The sequence below is a fragment of the Coturnix japonica genome, chromosome 15 (genome assembly GCF_001577835.2).
Source record: "Coturnix japonica isolate 7356 chromosome 15, Coturnix japonica 2.1, whole genome shotgun sequence".
NCBI lineage: Eukaryota > Metazoa > Chordata > Aves > Galliformes > Phasianidae > Coturnix > Coturnix japonica.
Window position 1 is genome coordinate 10,052,956 of NC_029530.1, and position 23,618 is coordinate 10,076,573.

General features: G+C 52.3%; 2 protein-coding genes across 2 annotated transcripts in view; both read left to right on the forward strand.

The window, feature by feature from the left end:
- KSR2 (kinase suppressor of ras 2) overlaps positions 1-14,136 on the forward strand; it is a 48,577-nt gene extending 34,441 nt beyond the window's left edge. Inside the window, exons 17-22 of the mRNA XM_032447930.1 lie at positions 3,548-3,644; positions 6,160-6,293; positions 8,478-8,609; positions 9,898-10,027; positions 10,356-10,489; positions 10,944-14,136. Of these exons, the coding sequence (XP_032303821.1) occupies positions 3,548-3,644; positions 6,160-6,293; positions 8,478-8,609; positions 9,898-10,027; positions 10,356-10,489; positions 10,944-10,950 (634 nt within the window). The 3' untranslated portion in view covers positions 10,951-14,136. The remainder of the gene's footprint in view (positions 1-3,547; positions 3,645-6,159; positions 6,294-8,477; positions 8,610-9,897; positions 10,028-10,355; positions 10,490-10,943) is intronic.
- A 3,410-nt stretch (positions 14,137-17,546) lies between these two features.
- NOS1 (nitric oxide synthase 1) overlaps positions 17,547-23,618 on the forward strand; it is a 56,716-nt gene continuing 50,644 nt past the window's right edge. Inside the window, exon 1 of the mRNA XM_032447850.1 lies at positions 17,547-17,671. The gene's annotated coding sequence lies outside the window, so the exon portion shown is untranslated. The remainder of the gene's footprint in view (positions 17,672-23,618) is intronic.

The following is a 23,618-nucleotide window of genomic DNA, read 5'->3' on the forward strand; positions in this document are numbered from 1 at the left end:
CTGCTCTCCCTCCTCCTCCTCCTCCTCCCCCTCCCCCAGCCTTACTCTGTAGCACTGAGGAGGAAAATACAGCTGTGTCTGTTGCTTCCATCCCAGGACAGTAGGGAGGATGCAATCGGGGATGAGCACAACAGTGCACCTTCACAGCTCCCTTCTAACTTTGCTCTGCACAAAGTGTGCTGGGGCACTTTGGCTGTGGGGCTGCAGCCAAGCTGCTTGTGGCTGGCTCCTTGCTGCCAGAGCTCTGGGAGGTGTTAGTGTGGAAACAAGTGTTTCCTGACTGATAAAGCCAAGGAGAGCCCAGCTGTGCTGTCCTAGTAGGATTCACATAGGAGCTGGGTTTTGTCCTGGGGATTTTCCCCCCACCAAGTGATGCTCCAGGAGGGTCTGGGCTTGGGAGGATACTGATATGCAGGAGGGCTCTTGCAGTGGTTAGGGCTGATGCTTTGTTTTGGCTGCAAGGAGTGTTTGCGTGCCTCCAGTCCCCAGGAGGAAAGAGAACTCACAGAATTTGGCAAAACAATGGGTGCGGAGAGGAAAGGCGGCTCCCAGAGGACATAGCAGCAGGGCAGGAAATGAAATAAATGTACTCCTAGGGCAGGAACGTGTCTATGCTTGGATTTAGGGCATTGGGTGTGTGTGGCTAAGGGGAGAGCTGTGGTGTGTCCCAGTGACATTGGGATTTCTCAGTCTTCTATTACTTCTAGCACTCGTTATTAATTCCCACTCTCTCCTCTTGTCTCTCCCCTGGGTATAGGATGCTGGCCATCACTATGGCATCCCGTCCACTTCCCATAAATCAATTGAGCAGCGAGCAATGAGCTTCCTGGGGTCTGGCATTTATCACTTTGGGGTGTTCAAAGCGATCTCATTTAATGGGCCCCTGTGACATTTGTGCGGATGGTTGGGCAGAGTGAAGGAAAGCACAAAAATCCCACTAAAGTAATGGCATCACGACCCGAGCGCAGCCACTGAGGTGCCATTGGCACTGAATTTATTCCAGCATGAGTGAGCAGGAGCGGACTCAGGTCTTAGACCCTATCGAGCTGATGACCATCAATATTGCGAGGAGGATGAAGCTGCTTCCACATCAAATGAGAAAAATACCGAGAAGCACTGCTCCTACTTTCCTTGGCTCATCCCTCCTGAATCATTCCTCTGCAAGTCGCTTTGGCTTTGCTCCCATTGCTGATGTCTCCAGCCCACACTGGTGAAATGCAGCATGTTTATAAAGCAATTTGGGATTTGGTTTGCTTGGCTGAACACTTCAGAAACTCATTTTGAATAGTGAGCACCTGCAGTGGGATGGGGCCAGGCTGTCCTGAGGCTGAGGAGGCTGCAAGGGGACATTTAGGGTTGATATGAGGGCCAAGGGACCATGGGTTGGTGTCACTGAGCATCTCCCTGCTGGCTGTGGTTGCGTTCGGTCTCATGTCACCACCTTGCCTGCTTTGCTGATGGGTGCACGTAGAGAGGTTCAGGTGTAAGAGATGAATGCTTGTTTAGGGATGTGCTCTTCAGATATGGATGAGCTAGAATCCAAATGAAAGCGCAGCTCAGGTGCCATTGTCCCCAGTGTCACGCTGTGGTGTCACGCACCATACGCAGAGCCGTCGGCCCACAGCCTTTCAGAAATGACTTCTCCAAGCAGAAAGGTAAGGCAAGGGATGAGAAGGGCCTGAATTACTGAGAGCTGCCATGAAAAGGTTCTGCAGGTGTCGGTTCAATAGGCTCAGGTGCTGCATAATAGGTGCAAACAGGGCTTTGTGGCTGCACTGCCATCTCTCGCAATTAAGTCAGAGTTATTCATCGGGGGAATGTGAGGAATGAGTCATGGAGATGTATCCTTGGGGCTGGAGGAGAGGTGGTGGTGTGTCTCTTCTCTGCCATGCCATGTCCCACTGGCAATTGCTGTCCTTGCACCGAGCTTGTTCCATGGGTGGCCAATACCTTGTTCAATTAATTCTCCCTACCTGTAAATGAAAGAGATGGGAATTTCATTGGAAATGGGATGTGGGTTTTCACTGTCATTGAGAGATGTAGAAATTGGAGGGTTTTTTTTCTCCCAATCAGCCCTTTTCCCAGGAAAGCAGCTGATCATAACTCAATCCAGGGCTGAAATCAGGCCCTTTCCCAGAATTAAGCTCTTCATTTAATTTGTAATGTTGATTCATGACTAATCCAACCCACAAGGAACTTTTAGTAACTGTTTGCTCCGGAGGGAAATCAGCTTTTGCTCAGGATCATGGAGAACTGGGCTGTGTGTGAGGGGCAGGGAGCCTATTGCATTCTGTAGCCTTAAGCTCCATAGGTCCATTTTGCAAACCAGTGCAAAAAAGCCTTCATGATGGAAGGAGAGTTAACATCTGTTACAGTTTTGCACCCTTTTAATTCCAGCTGCAGAAAGCCAAGGACAGAGATTTCCTTTATCACTTATTTCCAAGCAGTCTGAGAGCACTTCAGAAAAGCTCATATTTGTCTGTAACTGCGGCCAAACCATTCCAGCAGATAAAGTGGCTGATTTGGGTGGAAGGAGACAGAGTGGCCCCAGGCGGGGCTGGTGCTGCTGCCTTCCAACTCAACAGCAATGAGGTGCTTTGAGGGATGCTGTTGCCCTGCCCAAAGTTTGGAAGTTTTGGATCTCTCCCATTCCTGATTAGCTGCCTCACCTGGAAATGGTGCCTGTGAGCCACTCTTGGCTATGGGGCAGGGGGCTATGATCCCGTTTGGAACCACAGCCCATTCAAATGTCAAAAGCACTGTGGGAGCCCAGCTTTCCTCCCCACTCTGGAGGTGAGCCCCAAATTTTGGTATATATTTGTGGGCATCCAGACATATCCTTGTGGTTTGCATCCCAAAGGCTGGCAGTGGGCTGGAGAATGGGAGTGAAAACCTGTGTCTTCACGTTTGATAACGAGAATCAGATCAATGAGCGGCTGTGCTTACAGTCTATCTAACCAGAGGCGTACCTTGCCTGGTGCCTTATTTCCCAGGCACAGGTATCTAGTCCCTTCTTTCAAAGGTTGCCTATAATGAGCGTGGGTGGATGCAGAGGAGCTAAAAAAGCCCTTTTTTTTGGTGGGCGGGAGTCAAGGCAGCATCCACCCACGTCTTCCATTATGATATTCAAATGTCAATATATTTTTAATTGGTTTATATGCACCTCCCTTCCCCCTACAGCTGCCTTTGGTAATTAAGGCTCTGTAAATAGATTTTACTGTAATTGGTACAAGAAGGAAAATTGGAAGACATTGTACAGTGCATTGGGGTTTTTTGTGTGTGTGTGTGTGTTTTTTTCCCCCCTTTCTCCCCATCTTTCCTCTTTTGACTCATGTTGAGCATTGTATCCTATGGGGGAAGAGGTGGGAGCAGATGTGGGCACAAAATAAAGCTTTCAGGGTGAGGTCCAGCTGGGACCTGGGGATGGGGACCTCCAGATGCAGCCAAACCTCTGGCATCAATTTGTAACCCCTCCCAATGTTGTTGTTATTAGGGGGTTTTTGCTCAGCGGGGGTTTGTCAGCTTCTCCCTTTTCCTGTCCTTCCAGCTTGTGTAAAGGACGGACTCTCTACTCGGTGGTGAGAGACGCCAAAATCGTCCTGGATGTCAACAAGACGAGGCAGATAGCGCAGGAGATTGTGAAGGTATGGTGTGGTTAGGTGGGATGCTGCTGTCTGCCATGGGCACCTAGCGGAGCTGCACAGGGTGCTGGGACCAGCAGCATCTCTGGCTTTGAGCTCTTTGACCCACCCCAAATGAACACTGCAAATGGGACCTTCTGTCCCCTGCCTGTAACAGGGAAGAGGCCATGAAATCCTGGAATCCCAAAACATCCCAAGTTGGAAGGAACCCACAAGGATCATCAAGTCCAAGTCCTGGCTCCACACAGCACTCATAATCCAAACCCAGTGTCTGAGAGTGTTGTGCAAAGTGGCACTTAGCACCCTCATGGACAGCAGTAAGGTCCTATGGACACCACAGCTCAGCTGTAGATCAGCAACAAAGAGAGTTCTATGGGATCCCTCAAGTTTAACACAAAACACCTGGTACCTAAAGCACCAGACATGGGTCCTACCCCAGCAGATCAAGGCTGGGCAGCACCTCCAGCAAATCCCAGGGGCTGAGTCCATATAAGCAACTATGGGTGGGCCATGATCCTTCATGGTGTATTTGGCCGCGGTGGTGTCACCTTCTTGCAAGCTCCAGCCTTAAGTCAGTGTGTCTAATGTCTGTTTCCCTATTTCTGTTTTTCTATTCCTGATCTTGTATTTTCAGTTTTGAAAAGATGACTTTTTCCTGCTGAGCAAATGTCACAGGCATCACACATGTTTTTGCCTTCCAGATGCTCACAGCGGGTGCTAATGGCTCAGGTCAACCCTTTTCCAGTATCAGTCATGTCTCCTTGTGCTGGTCAGGGTCTGCAGGAGCACCTGGGAGTTGGCTGTGTTAGGAATGTGTTGGAGACATGGAACTCTCGATAGGTTCCTGCAGCCCACAACAGGCAGTGGATGTGGGGCTGCCCTCAGTGCATGTGGGGTGCAGTGAAGGTGCTATTAGAAGAGGCTAACTGGCTGGGGAGCATCCAGAGGAGGTGCTACTTGGACCACGTGAGGAGCTTCAGCCCCACTACCCTGCACTTGTATGGCTTTATCCTTTGATTCCCTGCATGAGTCAGGAGATCCTTGAAGCTTATGGGATTACTGGGTGCAAGGGCTCTTGTTCCACTGTGATCCTCTGGAGCTGAAAGTTAATTTGTTTTAGGAGCAAAGCCGGCAGAGGGAGCTGGATTTTCGTGTACATTGGAGCAAAGGAAGGTGACACTGAGCTGGGCTTGTTGGCTCGGCTCATCCTCAGGCCTGGAATTGGTGGATATGTGGGATCTGTGGCATCCCCTGTGGAGGCTGTGGCTCATCTGGAGGACTGGTTGCTGCTTCAGGAGTGCCTTCAGCAAGGGCTGCACTGTGCTTCTATCCTGCAGCCTGCTCCCCAGCCTCCCCGATCCTCACATTGCAGAGCCATTGTGAGAGGCTTGGTGGCATGTCTGGAGGATGGACAAGCCACAGTCTGGATGGCAGCTTCCACAGCCCCTTTGGCAAGCATCCTCTCCTATCACACTGCTGGTGCCCCTGCATTCCAGCTCGACAATCCAACCTGTTCCCAATTATCTCTGGGAAGAAAGTCCATGGGGATGCATCCTCTTCTTAGGGTTCAGGAGCAACTCCATTCATTCTGCTGTGTACACAGATTTTAGTGTGCTGTGGACTTTGGGATGAGCTGCCTTCACAAGCTACATGTGGTGTGGTCGACAACCCCAAATCACTGGACAGTATTTACAGTAACCACACATCTACTGCATGAAGAACACAATGTGCGAAGGCAATAGTGGTATTTTACAGCAGATTTTAAACCTTAGCACTGTTCTATGTGCTGGGGCTTGGAGACCCCTAATTAATTTGGCTCTGGCACCTGGGGCGTCTGTGTCTGTAGGAAGTGCTCAGAGCTGGGATGGTGGAAACCCACTTCAATCTCCCCATGTTGGTGATGGGCAATGGATAATTGCTCTCAAGCAACAGCTTGCTGGCCCATTGAGCATTTACCCTCTGGTCCCCCCTCTAGAAGAAGTTTCCTTACTCTGCTTATGAGGATGAAAACTGAGACAGCACCGTGGGCCTTGCTGCAGCCCAATGAATATCTCAGTGAGCAGTGGATCTGCCCACAGGAAGCTCCATCAAACGATGCTCTATGAGCCTGGTGCAGGCGAGTTTGGATTTCCCACCCATGGCCTTCTTTTTGCATCATTAGCAATCATTTTAATTAACTGCCAAATCTCTTTTCCTAGGGGAAGGCATTAAGGCAGGGCTCCTGCCGGGCTCTGCTTTCCAGCTCACTGTGCAGGGATGCATGTGGGAAGCCCCGATGGCTCCAGCAGTGAATGTAGTAGTGGGATGGAGAGCTCTGACTTGTTCCCCTTCTGTTCTCAACCCCGATAGAGAAGGCAAAACCATTAACATCAGTGTTTTTCAGCCGAGGATTTCAGGGCAGCTTTGCTGTTTCTCAGCATAATCAATCAGCAATCATTGGCGAGGTTGCCCCTTTTTTGCCATTCTCCTGTTTCTGTGTGCTTTGTCAGCTTTGTTTTTTCTCTCTCCTCCACCTTAGGGCATGGGGTACCTGCATGCCAAAGGGATCCTCCACAAAGATCTCAAGTCCAAAAATGTTTTTTATGACAATGGGAAGGTTGTGATCACGGACTTCGGCCTCTTCAGCATCTCGGGAGTTCTCCAGGCAGGCAGGTAGGACATGATACAATGGAAACACAGGCTTCATCCCTGGTCCTAGAGCTGAGGGCATGGGGAAGGAACCCCAAAAGCTCTTTTGTGCATGTACTTGGCCCTGGTAGCCTTGGTGGGCATGAGGACAAGGGGGCTTGGAGTGTCTTTTGGCTCTGCTTCAGCCATCCTCCAGCAGTATCCCTAAAATCCACCAGCATCTGCTGCATCCTGAGCTCCCTGGCTGCTGAGTGGGGCTGTATGCTGACCTTTGGGTTGCTGCAGACATCTGGCTGTGGTGCCTGTGCCTAAATGAGCGCAGCAAGCAGAGAGCCAAGCTCGGGACATTTACAGCTTTGCAACTTATTGGTGTCTCTTTGGGTTTGAAATAAGGCGCATTTGGTAGATTTCCTTTACTAAATCTGTTTTTTGCCAGTGTTTTGGGAGGGCTGCAGGCTGTAGGCTCAGCAGCATAGAGAGTTTCAGCCGTTCAGGGGAGAAAAGCAAAACTAGAGTGAGGGGGAATGAAAGAGGACAAAAAGAATTAAGGTTTTATCTGAGCAACAGCAAAAAAGTGCTGCTGCTCCTCTTGGCTTCCACCAACTGCACATGGTGGGCTTTCGTGGATGGTGGGACTTTGGTCCTGCCCTTGCAGTTTCCTGGTGGCTTTGTGTACTGGATTTGGGCAAAAACAGCCAATTTTTGCCACAGGCAAAACTTTTGGGAATGCTGCAGTAGAAGAAAGCAGCTGGTGTTCTGAATGGGCCTGAGTGCATTACTGGGTGGGGATGTTCCATGCCTGGCCTTACCCTATTTCCACAATGAGTTCCCAATGAAATGGGATGATGCTCAAGGTCAGGATGCCACTTGAGTGGTAAAGCCAAGGAGATTGCTCAGTAGAGGATAGACAACACGTGGAGCTGTCCAGACATACCAGGTCTTCTAGAAGTGATGGGTGTTCTGCTAGAAAAATGAGGACCGTGCAGAAGTTCCTGTCCAAAGGGCTTTTGGGGTGGCTGCCCTTGGCTGTTGGCCCCACACACATCTCCTGTTGGGGTTTGAACCTGTTGTTCACCATGGCACTTTTGAAGCAGAAAGTGCTTGCAGATCTGATCTTCTTGTTCAGGTTAAGTTGTTATTGGTGGTTATGGTGTCTCTCGACTGTGTAGAGATGGAAGCAAATACTGGCAGGCCAGGCTAAGGATAGTGACATTACTTTATGCACAGATGTGAATGAGAACAACAACCTGGCCTGTTCTCGACAGAGTTTAAGAATGCCATCACTTAAAAATCCTCCTCATCCTCCTAGCATAAGATTGCCTTGAGTTCCTGAAAGCACTTGGTGCACTGATACAAACACTCTGCTGAAAAATGAGATGGCTATCAAACCTAAAGCATGCTCTGCAGAGAACTCGTTACCTGACATCTTATCCTGGTGAAATCATATTTATTTTTCCTGTACTTAAACACTGTGGGACTTGGTAGGGCTGCTCTAGATATTTATTTTTCCTGTACTTAAACGTTGCAGGACTTGGTAGGGCTGCTCCAGATATTTATTTTTCCCATATTTAAATGTTGCACAGCTTGATAAGGCTGCTCCATGTATTTATTTTTCATGTATTTAAATACTGCAGGGCTTGATAGGGCTGCTCTGTAATTAGAGGTGGTTTGGAGTGGCCTGAAGAGCTCTTCTGCTCTCACTGCTGCTCTCTTGTTCTGTGATGTGCCTGGGCTGGATATGAAGTTGTGAAAGTGTCATAGTTTAGCCAAATTTGGGATTGCTCTGGAGTTCAGCCTTCTCTGCAGGTTGAAGTATTGCTGGGGCATTGACTGAGTCCAGGGCTCCAGCAGCCACCATGTGTGCTGACCCCAGGACATACAAGACATACAAGAGAGCAGGTAGAGGGGAGCTCTGTTACCTGGTGAAGCGTTGGTTTGATCAAACAGCTCTGGAAGGAGCAGGAGAGAGCAAGTTGTGCCATCAGTGCATCCAAGCTCCTGAGGGAGGAAGAGAGGAGGAAGGCACCAGCATCATCCTCAGCTGTTGGCCAAGTCATCCCTGTGTGTTTATACCGACTGGGGGGACCTTGAGGAGGTAGGGAAATGATGGGCCGGACAGGATCAAACACCTGAAAACACTGATTGCTGGGCCATGATAGGGTGAGCTGAGTTGGAGTACACCATGTTCTCAGCCCTCTGTGCCTGCAGGAGGGAGAACAAACTGCGGATCCAGAATGGCTGGCTGTGCCACCTGGCCCCTGAGATCATCCGCCAGCTCTCGCCTGACACTGAGGAGGACAAGTTGCCCTTCTCCAAGCACTCGGATGTCTTTGCACTGGGGTGAGTCTCTGTGGTGTGGTGGGTGTCTGGTGGGGCTGCTGCCATCGCTGAGGCATAAACCTGCTTCAAAAGAATTTGAGTAAATATCCTCCAAGCCCTCCTGTGTCACAGACAAGAGTGAATGTGGGAATCTCTTCTTAGCACGGATAGTGATGGGAAAGCAGCTGGAAGTGGGATGAAGATGGGATAGGATGAGAACATGGTGGTGTGAAGCAATTGGATGGAGGCATAGTGGGATGGAGATGTGGGGGGGATGATGCAGTGGGTTGAAGATGTCTTAGGATGGGGATGCAGTGGATTGGGGTCATGTTGAGATGATGCAATGGGATGAGGAGTTCATGGGATAGTAACAGTGGAGTATGATTGTGGTGAGATGATGTAGAGGGATGAGGATGCAGTGAGATGGGCATGTGGCGGAAAGATGCAGTGGGATAGGGATGCAGTGGGATGAAGATGCAATGGGATGAGGATGCTGTGGGATGCAGATACTGGCCCACAGATCCCCATAACTCTCCCATCCTCTCTGCTGGGTGCCTGCAGATGGTCTGAGCAGCCGTGACTGTCACTGGGGGCTGAGCAGAGGAGGAGATGCCAAAAGACTGAGCAGGGGAGAATTGATGAGTCTCCTTCAGTGGGACCGCTCAGCCGACAGCCTCATCGCTCCTGCTATTTATCTAGTAGAAAGCATCCTTTGTGACAGGAGTCCCATCACGCCCTGATCAAACCTTTCTCGAGGCGGGTGTAGGGCTGTGGTTTTTATCCAGTGGATTAATCTTATCGTGCACACCTTAAAGGCTGCGGGCTGCAGTGATTAGTTTACGTGAAGCTGTTATCCGAAGCGATATTTCCATCAAAACTGCAGTAATTAAAGCTGAAAGAGTTTGGATCTTCCCTCCCCCAAGGCAGAACGTCAGCACAGGAGAAAAAAAGACGTAATTAGGGGATCTGATCAAGCTCAGACAGTTACTGAGGCTTAGTCTTTTCTGCATTGTGTCCGCCTGTTCCCCACCGAACATCTTGGTGTGTGCCTGCAGCAGAAGGCAAAGCATGTGGTCCCCACACTGCTGTCCTGCACAACACATATGCACAGTTATGCCCTGTCAGGGTAGATGGTATAAGCATGGAGCAAATGTGTGTGGGCAGGGCTGAACACCTGTGACAGGCGGTGCCTCAGATGGATGCAAGGGGAAGCATCTCAGGAATCTCGTTTGGAGTAGGGAGATGTTAGGGTGACATTTGGGTGTCCACACTTGGGATGACCTTTGTCCTGATCCTGCTGTCTCCCCAGCACCATCTGGTATGAGCTGCACGCACGGGAATGGCCCTTCAAGACACAACCAGCGGAGGCGATAATATGGCAGGTTGGGCGAGGGATGAAGCCCAACCTCAGCCAGATTGGGATGGGCAAGGAGATCTCGGTAGGTGCCATGGGGCAGGCTGACCCATTGCGGGGGGGAGAGGTGTGGGGGGAATGGGGAATGTTGTTGGGCAAAGGGTTGGGCTTGGTCTTGATGCTGAACATGTAACTTTCATGGGGTATAGGATGGAGATAGGGCTCCCTGCTGGGGCCATGTGGGGTGGGTATGGGGTTCCCTATAGAGAATGTGGGATGGAGATGGATTTTTTACAGGGGGTGTGGGGTGGAGATAAGGCTCCCTATAGGGGATGTGGGGTGACTGTGTGGTGTATGGGCAGTGGTTATGGGACCACGTCCTTGTGCTCACCTCTCACTGTGTGTGGCTGCAGGACATCCTACTCTTCTGCTGGGCCTACGAGCAGGAGGAGCGACCCACCTTCACCAAGCTCATGGACATGCTGGAGAAACTGCCAAAGCGCAACCGTCGCCTTTCCCACCCCGGGCACTTCTGGAAGTCAGCAGAGTAAGTCCCTGATACCCAAACCTTCCTTCCCTAGCTGTGCTCCAAGGTAGGGGCGACTCTGTAACACCTCCATGTTCCCGTGTGCTCAGTGCTCCTGGGAACATTGTGCAGCCAGTGGTCAGATGTCCCCTAAATCACCTGGAATTTGAGCCGTCATTAATCAGGATAGGAGCTAATTGCCAATTTGTGCTCTGAGCAGGCACCAGGATGGCTCTGCAAGGAAAGCTGAAGGTTGCTGAACCCCAAAGTAGTGGACTGTGTAACTGCTGGTTGGGGGTCTGGGCATTGCTGTGGTTGGATCCAAAGCATTCCTACATGAAGGGCATGAGGACAGGAGACAAAAGCCCCCTTGGTTTCCTGCTGCTGGATGCATGTTTAGGGACCCTTTTGCAGGACCCCAGTACTGCTGGACACAGTATCCCATGTTGACTCTGCCGTCTTATCTCCTTTCCAGGCTGTGACCAGAGGAGCTGAGGGATGGTGCCTTCCTCCCCTGCATTTCTCCTCTTCCTCGCTGCTCTCCTTCATGTGCCAAGAAGGGAAGAGTGGTAGGCACTGTGGGATGGACTGGGACGGGATGGGACTACCACAGCATCTCCCTGCACTGAAGAGGAGCTGATGGCCAGAGATGCGTGGGGACACCGTGGTGGCAGGCAGACAGCAGGGGCCATGTGCACATGGGGCTGTGGGGCTGCTGGTCCCATGATGTGCAAGGACAGGTGGCTGCTGTTCAACCCCAGGGCTTCTCTGATCCCAATCAGTATGGTCAGTGCTTACAGCACTCCTTTGGGGCTTGCTTTTTTTCATTCTAGGGGATTTTATTTAATTTCCTAGTGTTTTTATTTTAAAGGTAGAAAACTAAGGGGGAATGCTGCTGATCTGTGGGTTTGTGCTGCCACTATTAGCTGCTCCCCACAGGGAAATGCACCCACAGTGTCAGCTCCTCAGCCCCTCACCACGGCAATGGTGACCTTTCACAAGTGGCTCTGTGCTCCTGGCTGTGCCCAGGTCCTCCCCAGGCTGTTCCTTTGCAGGGCCCAGCTCCATGGCCCCAGTGGCTCATCCCTGTGCCTGGCACATAGCTCATCTGCCACCCCTTCCATCTCCTGTTTCCCCTTCTCCCCCTCCGGTTACATCTGTGGGGTACTGATGTCTGTTTGTCAGATGCCAGAGGCTGTGTTGGGTTTTAGGACTGGTGGATGGAGCAAGGGGAGCAGTCTCTGGTTGTACAGAGCCGGTGCCCCCCTCCCAGCCCCATAGCCATCCCATGCACCCACAGCCAGAGCCAATGTGCTGTGCTTTGGTGCTGCCATCTGAGCACCTTTTGCTGGCATTTCCCTCCCCGAGCCCATTCTACATGAGCTGTCATTGCAACAGTGGGGAGAAAACTGTGTTTTCAGGATCTTATTGAACATAATTGCTGGTCAGGAGCTGTCCTAAATAATTCAGCCGTGCCGTAAGTTGGCTTGAACTCAGAGACATTGCAAAGTGATCAGCCTTATATGTCTCAAACTGTTGGTGTCTGAACCACTTTAGCCAAAATGAATGAAGGTTAAAGCCCTCTGCTAAGCACTGGGCAGATCGTTACATGAGCAAAGATCCTGAAGGTCCTTCCTAGGAACGTCCTGGGAAGAAGTTTCTTTGGACAAGGCTCAGGCTGGTGCTTTTAGGGTGGTTTCAGTGCCACGTGGTTTCCTCCTGGATGTTTGCACAAAGGATGGAGTTTCTCATCCCCTGCCCTCCCTAACACACCCCAGTGCCCTGTCCTACCCCAGCCTTGTTTTCTGCTGCCTGTTCTCCCCACCTGAACAGTTCTCGCTCCATCCTCTCTGCGTGTGCCATAAACGTTGCACTAAACCTCAGAGCCTGTCTGAATTCTTACCAATGCCTTCATCAAGGGGTCTGTGGGTCCTGTCCCAGTGGGCTGAGCCCTGAGCACTCTGTGCACCCCTGAGATGGACAGGAGAGACACCCAACGCATGGACATTTCAACACTTCAAGTTGAATTTTCCTACACGCTGTGATGGCACTGAGCCCATGTTGAGTGACTGATGCAGGAGCAATGCATGGCTCCTGGTTTTGTTTTCCAAGATGTGAGCCCTCTAGGCGTGAGTTGGAAAGACGGAGGCTGTGCCCAACAATAGAGTGGAAAAACCTGAGAGATGCTGTGCAGGTTTGCAATGGGGTACATCAACCTTGAAAACCTTGCCTATTACTGACCACTCCTTATGAGGTCCCTCCAGCTGTTGGTAGATGTCCATCAGATGAGCACTGTTGGTTGGGGCATTCCATTGCTCCAGTCCCTGTTGAAGCAACACACATCTCCATGCTGCCCCTTGGCCATCCAAACGGAGCTGGGTAAAGCTATGGCCAACAAGTGTGCCCAGCCTGACCACCCCACTGCTCTTTCTGCCCTATTTTCCTCCCAGGAACGTCTCTATCCATGGGGGCTGTTACACAACAGCACCAACAGAAAGACCTGCCCTATATTCACCATCCACACGCCCAGACAAGCAGCTCCCTCCCTTCTGTTCAGCGCAGCAGTGGCTGTTGGTACAGCCATGCTATTTGCATCATGCCTTCTTATTTATGAAAGTCTTAATTATTAAAAGATATATTTATTTTTCCCCATTCTTTGGGTTTTTTTGGGGTGTTTTGTTTGTTTGTTTTTGTTTTATATTTCTCAGGCCATTACATGGAGAGAAGGTGGGAGCTGCTCTGCACAATGCCTGCCAATGGGCGTCCACCCAATGGGGTTTGGAGGTGCAGTAGGCAGAGCAGGGATGGGTTTGGGAGCACATTGAGAGCAGCTCCCACCATCCCACAGCGCATCCTCAGCCCCTGCATGGCCCCAAACACTGCGTGTGCCGTTGGGTTGCTCAACCAGGCAGTGCTTGGCCACCATTGGGTGGTACCCATCGCCTGCATTGTTCCTAGGTTTATTTATTTTAACTTATTTAACTTATTTTAACTTATTTTTGTTTTGCAAGTGGTGTTGTTTTTTTTTTTTCTGGGAAGCTTTGCCAGCCTTCTTGATTTTTGTTCTCTATAAAGCGCGCTGTTACATTCTCCTGTACATAAGGTATATATAAATATATATACATATCTCCATATGTATGTATATAGATATATACATATCTAAAGAGCTCGAAATCCTGTACAGTTTCAAACCAAACTCGGTGGCTGCTTTGTTTTCTCCGTGTTAGTTCTGACCGTTGCAGAATGAGCTGCTTTTCATTTCCCTTCTCCTCCTTCTGTTTCCTTTTTATAAATATATACATAAATATATTATATATATTTTGTTGTTGTTGTTGCAAAAACTCTTGTCACTGGAAAAGAGCAATTGTTTCCGGTGGGGGGGAGGGGGGATAAATAAATGAAAAACACACATACAAACAAAAAAAGAAGAAAAAAAGAGTAAAATCTGAGAAAGGCGCGATGGAGCTCCCTGATGTAAATTTGTACAGTAACATTTATAACGTTTTCTACACTTTAAGAAAGTATTTATAATTTCTGCTGTCTGACTGAGTGCGACCCTCCGTGACTGCAGAGTGGTGAGCCCTATGTCCCTGTGGTTTGTCGTGCAGTGTTTGGTGAGGTGACAGTGTATGAATTATTTATGCCAATAAAAAACACTTTGAAAATGAGCGCGTCCCCTGGCGCCGTGGGGCCACTCTGTGTCACCCATGGTGTGTGTATCCCTGGGGGGGTAGGGAGGTACACCAGTCCTTCCATCCATGTCCCATAGCGTCCCAGTCTCCACCTTTGGTGCTCAGTATGGAGATCCCACGTTGCCCTCCTCATCCTCATTGACATGACGCTGTCTGTTCTCAGCTCTTTGGGGATGATGACTGATGGTGGTTGGGTGCAGTGTGGTATGTTGGGACATCAATCTGGGCTGGGTGCTGCTGGGGGTGCGTGTCCCTGCTGGGCCCCCCTGCCGCAGGCTGAGCCCCGTGGGCTGCACACATCTGCTGTGCTGTTTTCTCACTGCTCCCTTGCCATCAATCTGCCCAACCTCCCGGTGGAGCACGGCAGTGAGGGCCCTATGGGAGGGGATGGAGGGGAAAGCTGCAGTGGGTTTGTGCTTCTTCCTCCTCCCCAGCCCCTTCCCACATCGCTGTCACCCGGGTGCTTGAAAGGTAAAATAATGATGGCTCGCCATTAATAACCCATGAGTGCTCAACACGTTATCCTGGTGAGGGCTTTTCATCTTTCAAAGCCTGCAGGAGGTGGGAAGCAATTAGAGCAGGCGCACCCTGGGAGTTTGCATGGGAGGGATGGGAGAAGCAAGGAACAAGAGGGAAATTGGGGTCTGGGGACAGAGAGCCACCACTCAACACCCCACTGTGTGCAAGGCTTTGCCCCCCAGGTTTGTCTGCAGGTTGAGAGCTGGGTTCACCTGATAGGTCACACCTTTGGTAACCCCTGTGTGTTCCTGGTGATCCAGAGCAGAACTGCTTGGTGCTGGGTGGGATGGGGCAGTGCTGAGCTCTCACGTCTGGCACCACTATGGGGATAAATCCACACTGCAGCCCCATATAACCCCTGCGGTGATGTCTGGAGAATTGAGATCCTCTGGATCTGTGTCCCTGCATGTGGACGTGCGCGTTGCAGAGCCACAGGGTGTGTGCATGTGTCTGTCATCTCCAGCTTGCTGCTGATGAATCACGAGCCATTAATACTGCACAGCAGCCTCCAGGAGCAAGAGGGGAGCAGGATGCACCCGCTGCCAATGGGGGTGTGGTGGTGGCACTGTTCCCCAGGGCTGCTGGGAGACCCCTCCCTCCAGATACAGATATTTGCACATCTTCCCCCGTTATTAAACACATCCTGAAGCCTTTCACTGAGCTGAACTTGAAAAATGAGATGTATGAGTGCCAAACTCATGCAGCTCTGAGGTGTGGATGCTGATTCTGCTTCACTCCTTGGAGAGATTAATGTCAGAGCAGAGAATAGTGTCCCTGGGGGTCCCACCTGCAGGGAAAGGGGTTGCCTTGACCCCCAGTGCCTGCCCCCCACCCCATGTCCCCCTGCTCCCATTACTCAGCAGATTCCCTTTCCTCACCTCTATTTTTACCCTGACATTGGATGCCCGTCTCCCGAAATCTGAACCCTGTACCCAGGGACCTCACAGGGCTCTGCTGGACACTGACAGCCAGGGACAGCCTGCTGGGACACTTTCCTGTCCAGAGAGGGGCAGCCATCCACAGTTCCAAGCTTTGTGCCTCAGATGTCACAGCTGCAGCTTCCTTTGAGAGGTGAAGAGCCACGCCATGTCCTCAGCACAGGTAGAGAAAGCAGCTGAAGGCTTTCCTATGCCTGACAGCTGTTTGTTCCTTGTTTCTTTGGGGGCTGGGGTGGCTTTATGTGCTTGTATGGCAAACTGTGAGGCTGGGAGTTCTGGAGCACTGCCTTGATACCCCATTGGAATACATTGGAGTGGTGATGGAAGAGTGGTGCTGATGTCCTCCCTGGGGACGCCCCCCAGCAGGATGGACTTTCTGCCTTGGTTCTACCCACTGGTTGCCACATGGGCACCATGCCCCTGTTGGGGGTTACTGGGCATCCTGGTGGGTCCCCAGTTGGCATGGGGACAACACCACAGACCTGACCCCAGGGACAAGGATGCTCTGTGGTGCCCATCAGCTCCTTGTCCCCATTCCTGCAGTGTGATGTGGGTCACCAGAACTCCCTTTCCAGCTGGGTGTCCTGCAGCTGGAGGACACAGCTGTCCCATTCCAGTAGCTGTGGGGCTGTTACCCAGCCCACTCTCACCCTGTTGCAGCAGTGGCTCCCTCCTGTGCTGCCGGGATGCCCCACGCTTGGGGTCTGGGGACACACAGTGTCTCTGTGGCCAGTCTGAGCCCCGGGTTGGGTTTCACTGTCAGAGGGTTATTTTCAGGCTTGCAAATCCAATGGGTGACGATGCGTCTGGCTGCGTGCCTGGGGCAGAGCCAGCCTCGGGGTTACATATCCCTCAGCCCCTGTGCTGCTGTGCTGGGTAGGATCCAACTTGTTTGTTCCTATTTTTGGCTACAACCCCTGTTCCAGCATCCCAGTGTGTGCTGATCTGTGCTCCCTCCTTGCAGAGGGGGCTGCTGCTTGTGTTACATCGCTCCCAACCACAAAATAAACCCTATCTGTGTATGGCGTGGGATCCAGCCATGGGGGAGCTAAGACACTTTGCTTGGCTGATTTCCACCCTCTCCATCCCATGAATGCATCCGGAGCTCACCTGCCTTTGGTGCCCATTATGCAGACAATGGATCTCCCATTAGGGTTTCTCCCACACCTCCAACACAATGCACAGTGTGGTGTGAGCAGGGGAGCGGCCGCAGCCTCCAGGGGAGCACCTGCCTGGCAGTGGGAACACGCTCAGACTGGGCAGCACTGCGGGATGGTGGTGAGCGGGGCTGGGGGGTCAGCGGGGCTCGGTGGGGCTGGAGGAGGATGAAGGCCACTGAGGATAAGAGCACTCTGTAGGGGCAGCTTAAAATAAGGCCCTGCATCCTTGAGGGTAAATTTCATTTGGTTTGAGGCTTGCTGTGATTGTTTTGCCCAGAACTGAGTCTTTTGTATAGTTGTGGAATGGCTCGGGTTGGAAGAGACCTCAAAGATCCTCACTTTCCAGCTTTGAGGCTTTGTGGAAGAGAAGGATCTGGTGCTGTTTGTGGTACCCAGTGCTGCAGGATGGGGCTTTGTCCTCTCTGTCCCATTACCTGAGTGCTCTGCATTACCCTCCTTCCCTCAAAACACACCTGGATGAGACCCAGAGCTGAAGGCCTCAAGCTGGAACACCACAGCTCACATGATTGGGAAAGAGCAGCGCTCACTGCAGCTGGGGAGGGAGAAGTTATTGAATAACCCGAGTGCCGCGGGGCCTCCGACGTGCGGTGTGCTGCAGGTGTTTGCTGGACCCAAACCATCCGCAATGCCCCCAGCTCCCAACCCCACGGACCCCACATCCATACGGCGATGTGGAGCCCTGGGAGGGGTGCACGGCACCGGGCAAGGGGAGGGCACGCAGTGGGGTGTCCGGAGTGCCACCGTGGGAAAGCTGCGCAGCCGGCTCGGCTCAGCCCCGCCAGCTCAACCCCCTGCGGCTCTTCCGCCAGCCAGCGCGGATCGCCGAGCTGAGCGCTGCCGTCCGCACCGAGATGGAGCTGGAGCTGGGAGTCGGTGCGTGCCTTGTGTCGGTGCCGGGGATGGGATCCTGCATGTGGGGGGAGCGGAGGTGGTGTGTGCTGGCGTGGGGGGATTGTACAGTAGGGTGTCCCCCTTATCCCCGTGGTGTTGTGGCTGTGCTGCTGCCCAGATGCTGCGGGGGTACAACGTGGGCACACAGCGGTGGCAGATGTCCTGATCCCCATGTTCCTGTCTGCCCCATAGTCTGGGCTGAGCTGGGGTCGCTCCCCATCTCCCACCCTCTGATGGCTCTGATTTAGGCCCCATAGCACTAACACCCACCCCGTGCACCTCCATGAGGGATTTGCAGGTGGGCACCACGGCACAAAGAGCTCTCTCCTTCCCTGGGCGAGGAGCTCATCCCGTCGGCACGCAGCCGCTCCGCTTCCTGGGAAGTCCTATTGACGGCAAAGCGTTGCTGTGAAGGGGGTGGGGTAGGGGGAGGGGGGAGAACAGCTGAAGTTATCTGGGGCCGCGTGTGCTGCAGATGCAGCCCTCCATTCCGGGGAGGCTGGATGGAGTGATGAAAAGTTGCAGCTCCAGTCCATCTGTTTCTGACAACCTGAGCCCTCTCCGGCAGCTTCTGAATTCAGAGTTTCTGAATTCCTCAATAATTAGACTTATTTTGTGGGGGGAAAAAAATACCCCACCAAAAAAGCCCCATTAAAAAGCCCCCAAACATCTGGGCTTTTGCACGATGGGAATGAAAAGCCAAGGTGGGTGTAGGAGGGGGAAGGTGGATTTTCATCCTTTAACAACCCAAATCTTGAAATATTACATCAGCACCGAAGAGGTGTAATTAAGTAGGAAACAAATGAGACCGGCTAATCTGTTTTGCTTGTTTGAGCTTAGCGGAGTGCAGAAAACAAACAGAGTCCGGATGATGAATGGGACTTCTTTCTGAGCCCCCGGTGGGGGGGCTGGGATGTGGGGCTGGGTTTGGCTGCTTTCCCCCGGCTCTTGCTGGCTCAGGGCTGCCTGGCGGTGCTGCCCGGTTCTGGCTGTAAGTGGATGCCCTCCTGGAGCGGTGAGCGATGGGGACAGGGCTGTGTGTTGCTGGGGAACAGCAAAGCCTGAGCCCTGTAGGACGATGCCTTTCAGAGCAGCATTCCCGTGAGCTTCTGTGCATCCCCGGGAGGATGAGCTTGGGGACATCCCGTGGGGGCCGTGTTCCTGCCGGTGCGGTGCGGAGCACCAGAAGCTCAGCACTCCCACCCTTGGGAGTAGTGGGGACGGACGGAGCAGCATTTTGCAGCCAAACACCCCCCAGGGCTTTGGTGTATTGGTCAGAGTGGAGCAGTCCCTGCTCGAGCCCACTTCCAGGGTTTTGTTTTCTCCCTTCCCTGCTCTCCGGCACAGCCCGAGGTGCCAGGAGCAGATGGCAGCCATCGGCTGGGCTCACTCTGAGCCCCCACAGCTCCTGGCATGGGGCAGTGGCTGTGTAACCCTCTCACTGCCGGGCTCCTCCTAACCCCACACCCAACATCCCAATGGGAGATGTGATCCTCGGGGGTGTTCTGCAGGGAAATGGGATGTGGGTGAGTGGGAATGGAGTCACCCCACCGAGGTTTTGCATTTTAGGCTGCACCACCAGCAGGGGCTTGCCTCAAAATATTGCAAAGCCCACTGATGCTGGAAGCATTTGCTCTGGTTGGCATCACCCCGGCACCCAGAGCTTCCTCTGCACCTTGGTGACTGTCATGACAGTGACTTAGGGCTGACCCAAGCATCCCATTTCCCTCCCGCTCCCCCCTGCCTCCCCAGCCTTCCCCTGTGAGCCACATTGCATCTCCTGCCCCCAGAGGGCCGGGAAATTGGGAAGCAGCCAAAATGAAACAAGTCCTCCCCTCCCCTCCTGGGTGACAATTTCAGCCCTGCAGGAGCACAGTGCCTGCCAGCTCCCGTGCCCACACCAGCCCTGGGCAGGAGCACCAGCAAAGGCCACAGAGAGAAAGCACAGCCCTTCAGCTCATTATTATTGTTGTTATAACATTTTTCTTTGTATTTTTCTTGCCAAGAAGGCCGGAGCTGTTTCGTGCAGCATTGCAGCCGGGCAAGGCTGTTCCTGCTGCTTTCTGAGCAATGAGTGTCTCTGGAAGGGAAAATTGAGCACCTTGGTAGCAGGTGGTGTCCTCCTCACTGAGCTGAGTCGCATCCCTCCAGTTTGAGCTGAATAAATTTACCAGGCAGCAATGATATTAGCCGAGTCTCAAAGACTTCATCAATTTGCAGTTGTGTCTTCGGTGGTAGTTTTGTTGTTGTTGTTGTTGTTTTATTGAACTGTCTGAGATGATTTCCAAAGAGAGCGCTGCAATCTGAACTATTAAGTAATTTGGAAGGGCAATTAGTGTTAATCTGGAAACTCCCTGTGTTGCTCCCAAATAAATCAACCTCGCAGTGAGAGCCGCGCGATGGAGCTGTGCTGATTTATGGGCAGGGCAGGAGCGTGAGCTGGTCTGGAGAACACCAAGGAGCAACTCTGTGCTCTGGGAAACTTTGATAGGATGGTGTTGGGTTCAGAGAGACTGGGGTTATGTAGGACTGGAGAGAGTGGCCCCAGCCTGGGCTTTGTGCCCTCCCTGTATCCCCATCCCCAAAACGCTTTTCCCAGTGAGGGCTGGGGAGGCTCCTGCACAGGGCCCTTTTCCTCCTTCCCCCCTTCCTTTGGGCAGATGCTGTGTACAGTGTGTTCCAAGCCCTCAAAAAGTGGCATTCCCAGGGCTCCATTGGAAGAGGGGTGGCCAGCAGGGAATGGGAGGTGACTGTCTCTCTCTACTCTGCCATCTGGAGTACTGCATCCAGGTCTGGAGACCCAATACAAGAAACACAGCTGTTGGAGGGGGTCCAGAGGAGGGCCACAAAGATGATCAGAGGGCTGGAGAACCTCCATTGTCAGGACAGGCTGTGGGAGCTGGGCTTGTTCAGCCTGGAGAAAAGAAGGCTGCAGGGTGACTTCATTGCAGCCTTTGAGTACTTAAAGAGAACCTACAAATAGGAGGGGAGTCAACTCTTTGAAAGGGTAGACAGCATCAGGGCAAGGGGAAATGGTTTGGAGCTGAAGGAGGGAAGATTTAGGTTGGATGTCAAGGGGAAGTTCTTTACTCTGAAAGTGGTGAGGTGCTGGAACAGGCTGCCCAGAGAGGTTGTGGGTGCCCCATTCCTGGAGGTGTTCAAGGCCAGGTTGGATGGGGCCCTGGGCAGCCTGGGCTGGTATTAAATGCAGAGGTTGGTGGCCCTGCCTGTGGTGGGGGGGTTGGAGATTCATGATCCTTGAGGTCCCTTCCAACCTGGGCCATTCTGTGATTCTGTGACACTATTTCCTGTTGGCAACACTATTTCCAGGTGGCAAATACAGGGAACAATCCCTTCTGTTGTCCTGCTGTCTTTGCATTGCTTTTTCAGCACAGTAGGCATTGATGTTGGCCAAGTGAAAGTTCTTGTGTTGGCTGAGCTAAAGCATGGCTCATCCACTTGTTCAGTGGGACCACCATGCCCTTTCCTCCAAAGCTGTCTTCCATATCATCCTATGCCCTCCCCACCATGCCCGCTGACCACATCCCTCATGCCACCCTGGCATGGAGGCAGCCCAGCAAGGCAGTGTATCGCAGCCCTCCTTCTCCCACATGCCCTGTACCCACAGGTCACCCTGGGGCAGGGATTTGGGGTTGCACGACATCTGGAGGGTCCCCACCCCTCTGGTCTGTTGATGCTGTTTGGAGCTATTACTGTTTTCTGGTGGCTGCTGTTTGCCCACTCAAATACCTCAGTAATCCGCCAAGGGACCTCACATCTTCCTTCCTTTCTTCTTTTTTCTTCTTCTAAAACAATTAGCTTGGCTCAAGCCCTCTGCAATACATCAATTAATACAAGCTGAGGCAGTAAATTAAAGGGAAACAGGAACAACTATGCTGGGATTAGGTCACTGAAACTATAAACTTTGGAACAAATCAGATTTCCTTGGGAAGGGAAATGGACAGCCGTGATATGTCAAAAGTGAGATGAGACAGGCTCGGAGCAACTTTCCACTTGGTTGCTGGATGCCAGAACTTCTTCCCTGGGGAAGTTTGGGCTGCCAGACCCTGCTGCTACCAATAATGCTTGGATGGCAAAACAAACAAACAAGAGGCAAGAGAAAATGGAGAAGGGTGGGTGAACTGTGCAGATGGTTTGGGAGAGGCATGGAGCAGCCAGGTGCAACCTGAGGGGTGGGGAGGAAGGCAGAACCTTGGGGATCCTTCTCACCCCTTTTTAAAACAGCATGTGGGCCTGTTGTCTTGTGACACGTACAAGAGGGCATGAGACAAGCAGTTGGCCATTGAACACAGAGCATGTCCAGGGCTAAACATTGTTTGTTTCTTCTCCGTGGTTGTTCAGCAAAGAGCAAACTCTAGAGGTGGAAAAGGAGAAGAAGGGACCATTCATATCCCCCATCCTGGGCAGGGCCTTGGTCAGTTCATTGAGGAGAATCACTGCATCTATAAGACAGGAGTGTGACCTATTTTGCCCAGAGTCACAGACCAAGGCTGGTGGTAGAGTCCATCTATCACCAGTGTAGGAAGCCACAGCCAATGGGGTTTGCTCCATCCAGCTGTTCAGGCTGTTGGCTCTGATCAACACCAAATCCCAGGGCTCCCCCAATATCCACGCTCATACAAACATACGTGGGGTGTACATATGTAACTGTTCCTCCTTTGGCAGGCACACAGAGCCTGTCTGGCTCCTGGTACTTCCCTTACGGACAGTTTTTAATGCATCTCCAAATGGTATAATGGAAAAACAAAGCTGGAAAGGTCGCTTCTGTGGCAGAAACAGCTGTTATGGCATAGGGATAAATGCAAGGAGCATGTAATACATCTTCCTCCGACCTCTAATTGCATCCCTGAGACTTGCAGCCAGCCAGGTGTCCTGGATCAAGCCCTGTGTCACCTCCTCTGCCAGGCCTGTGCTATGGGATGTTCTACAAGGCTGTGTGGGAAGGTCAGGTTGGATCACTGCCTGCTTCACAGAGCCACAGCCTGATGAGCAACATGTCTGTGCCATGTGGCAGTGACAAGAGCCATGCAGGGAGAGTAATGGTGCTCAGGGCTCATAGAATCATGGAATCACTAAGGTTGGGAAAGATGTCTAAGATCCCCAAGACCAACCCCAACCCACTGCCCGTGTCCCCCAGTGCCACATCTCTACATTCCTTGAGCACCTCCATGGTGATGTGTTGGTGACCCCACCACTCCCTGGGCAGCCTGTTCCCTGCAGAGGAACCCAAGGAGGGCAGAACATTCACATCTCTGTTCCAGCACAGTGGGGAAAAACTCTCTGAAGGTGGGAGGATAAAAGTGATTTCTGGATGGAGGGAGCAGGATCATCCTTGCTGTGGCCCTGCTGGGGTGACATGGGGTGGCTGCCTGTGCTCTGCAGGACACACAGACAGACAGATGTAGGCTGGGGCACCAAGAGGTGAACATGAACCATTGTGCCCTACACAGGACAGTTCTCTGAGCGACTTGAGGCTTCTGCAAGGACAACAGTGGGGCTCCTTCCCCCCTCCAGCGCTCATCAGCAGCACTCCTCAGCCCATGCATGCTCATTAGCTGCAGAAACGCTTCTGCCCTTTTGGCCTCTTGCTCAGTTCTTGGATTTGGTGCTCCTCTACAAACTGAATTACACCGTGCTTGTGCGTAAGCAAAACTTCCCCTGCTCTGCACCTCCCCTCCCTCCTCCTTGCGCCCTGCTGTATCCCTGGCATTAATGCAGAACCCACCATGTCCCCACACCTTCCCCGTAGCATCCCCACATCTCCGACTCCCAGCACTTCACTCTGCCCACGCAGCTTCGTTAGCAGCCCTCTGCCTGCAGACAGAGCCCCGCTAATGACGGCAGCTCCTGGTGGAGCCGGAGCAGCGTAGGAGCCGCGGGGACGTGGCTGCGATGCTCTGCATGGCCT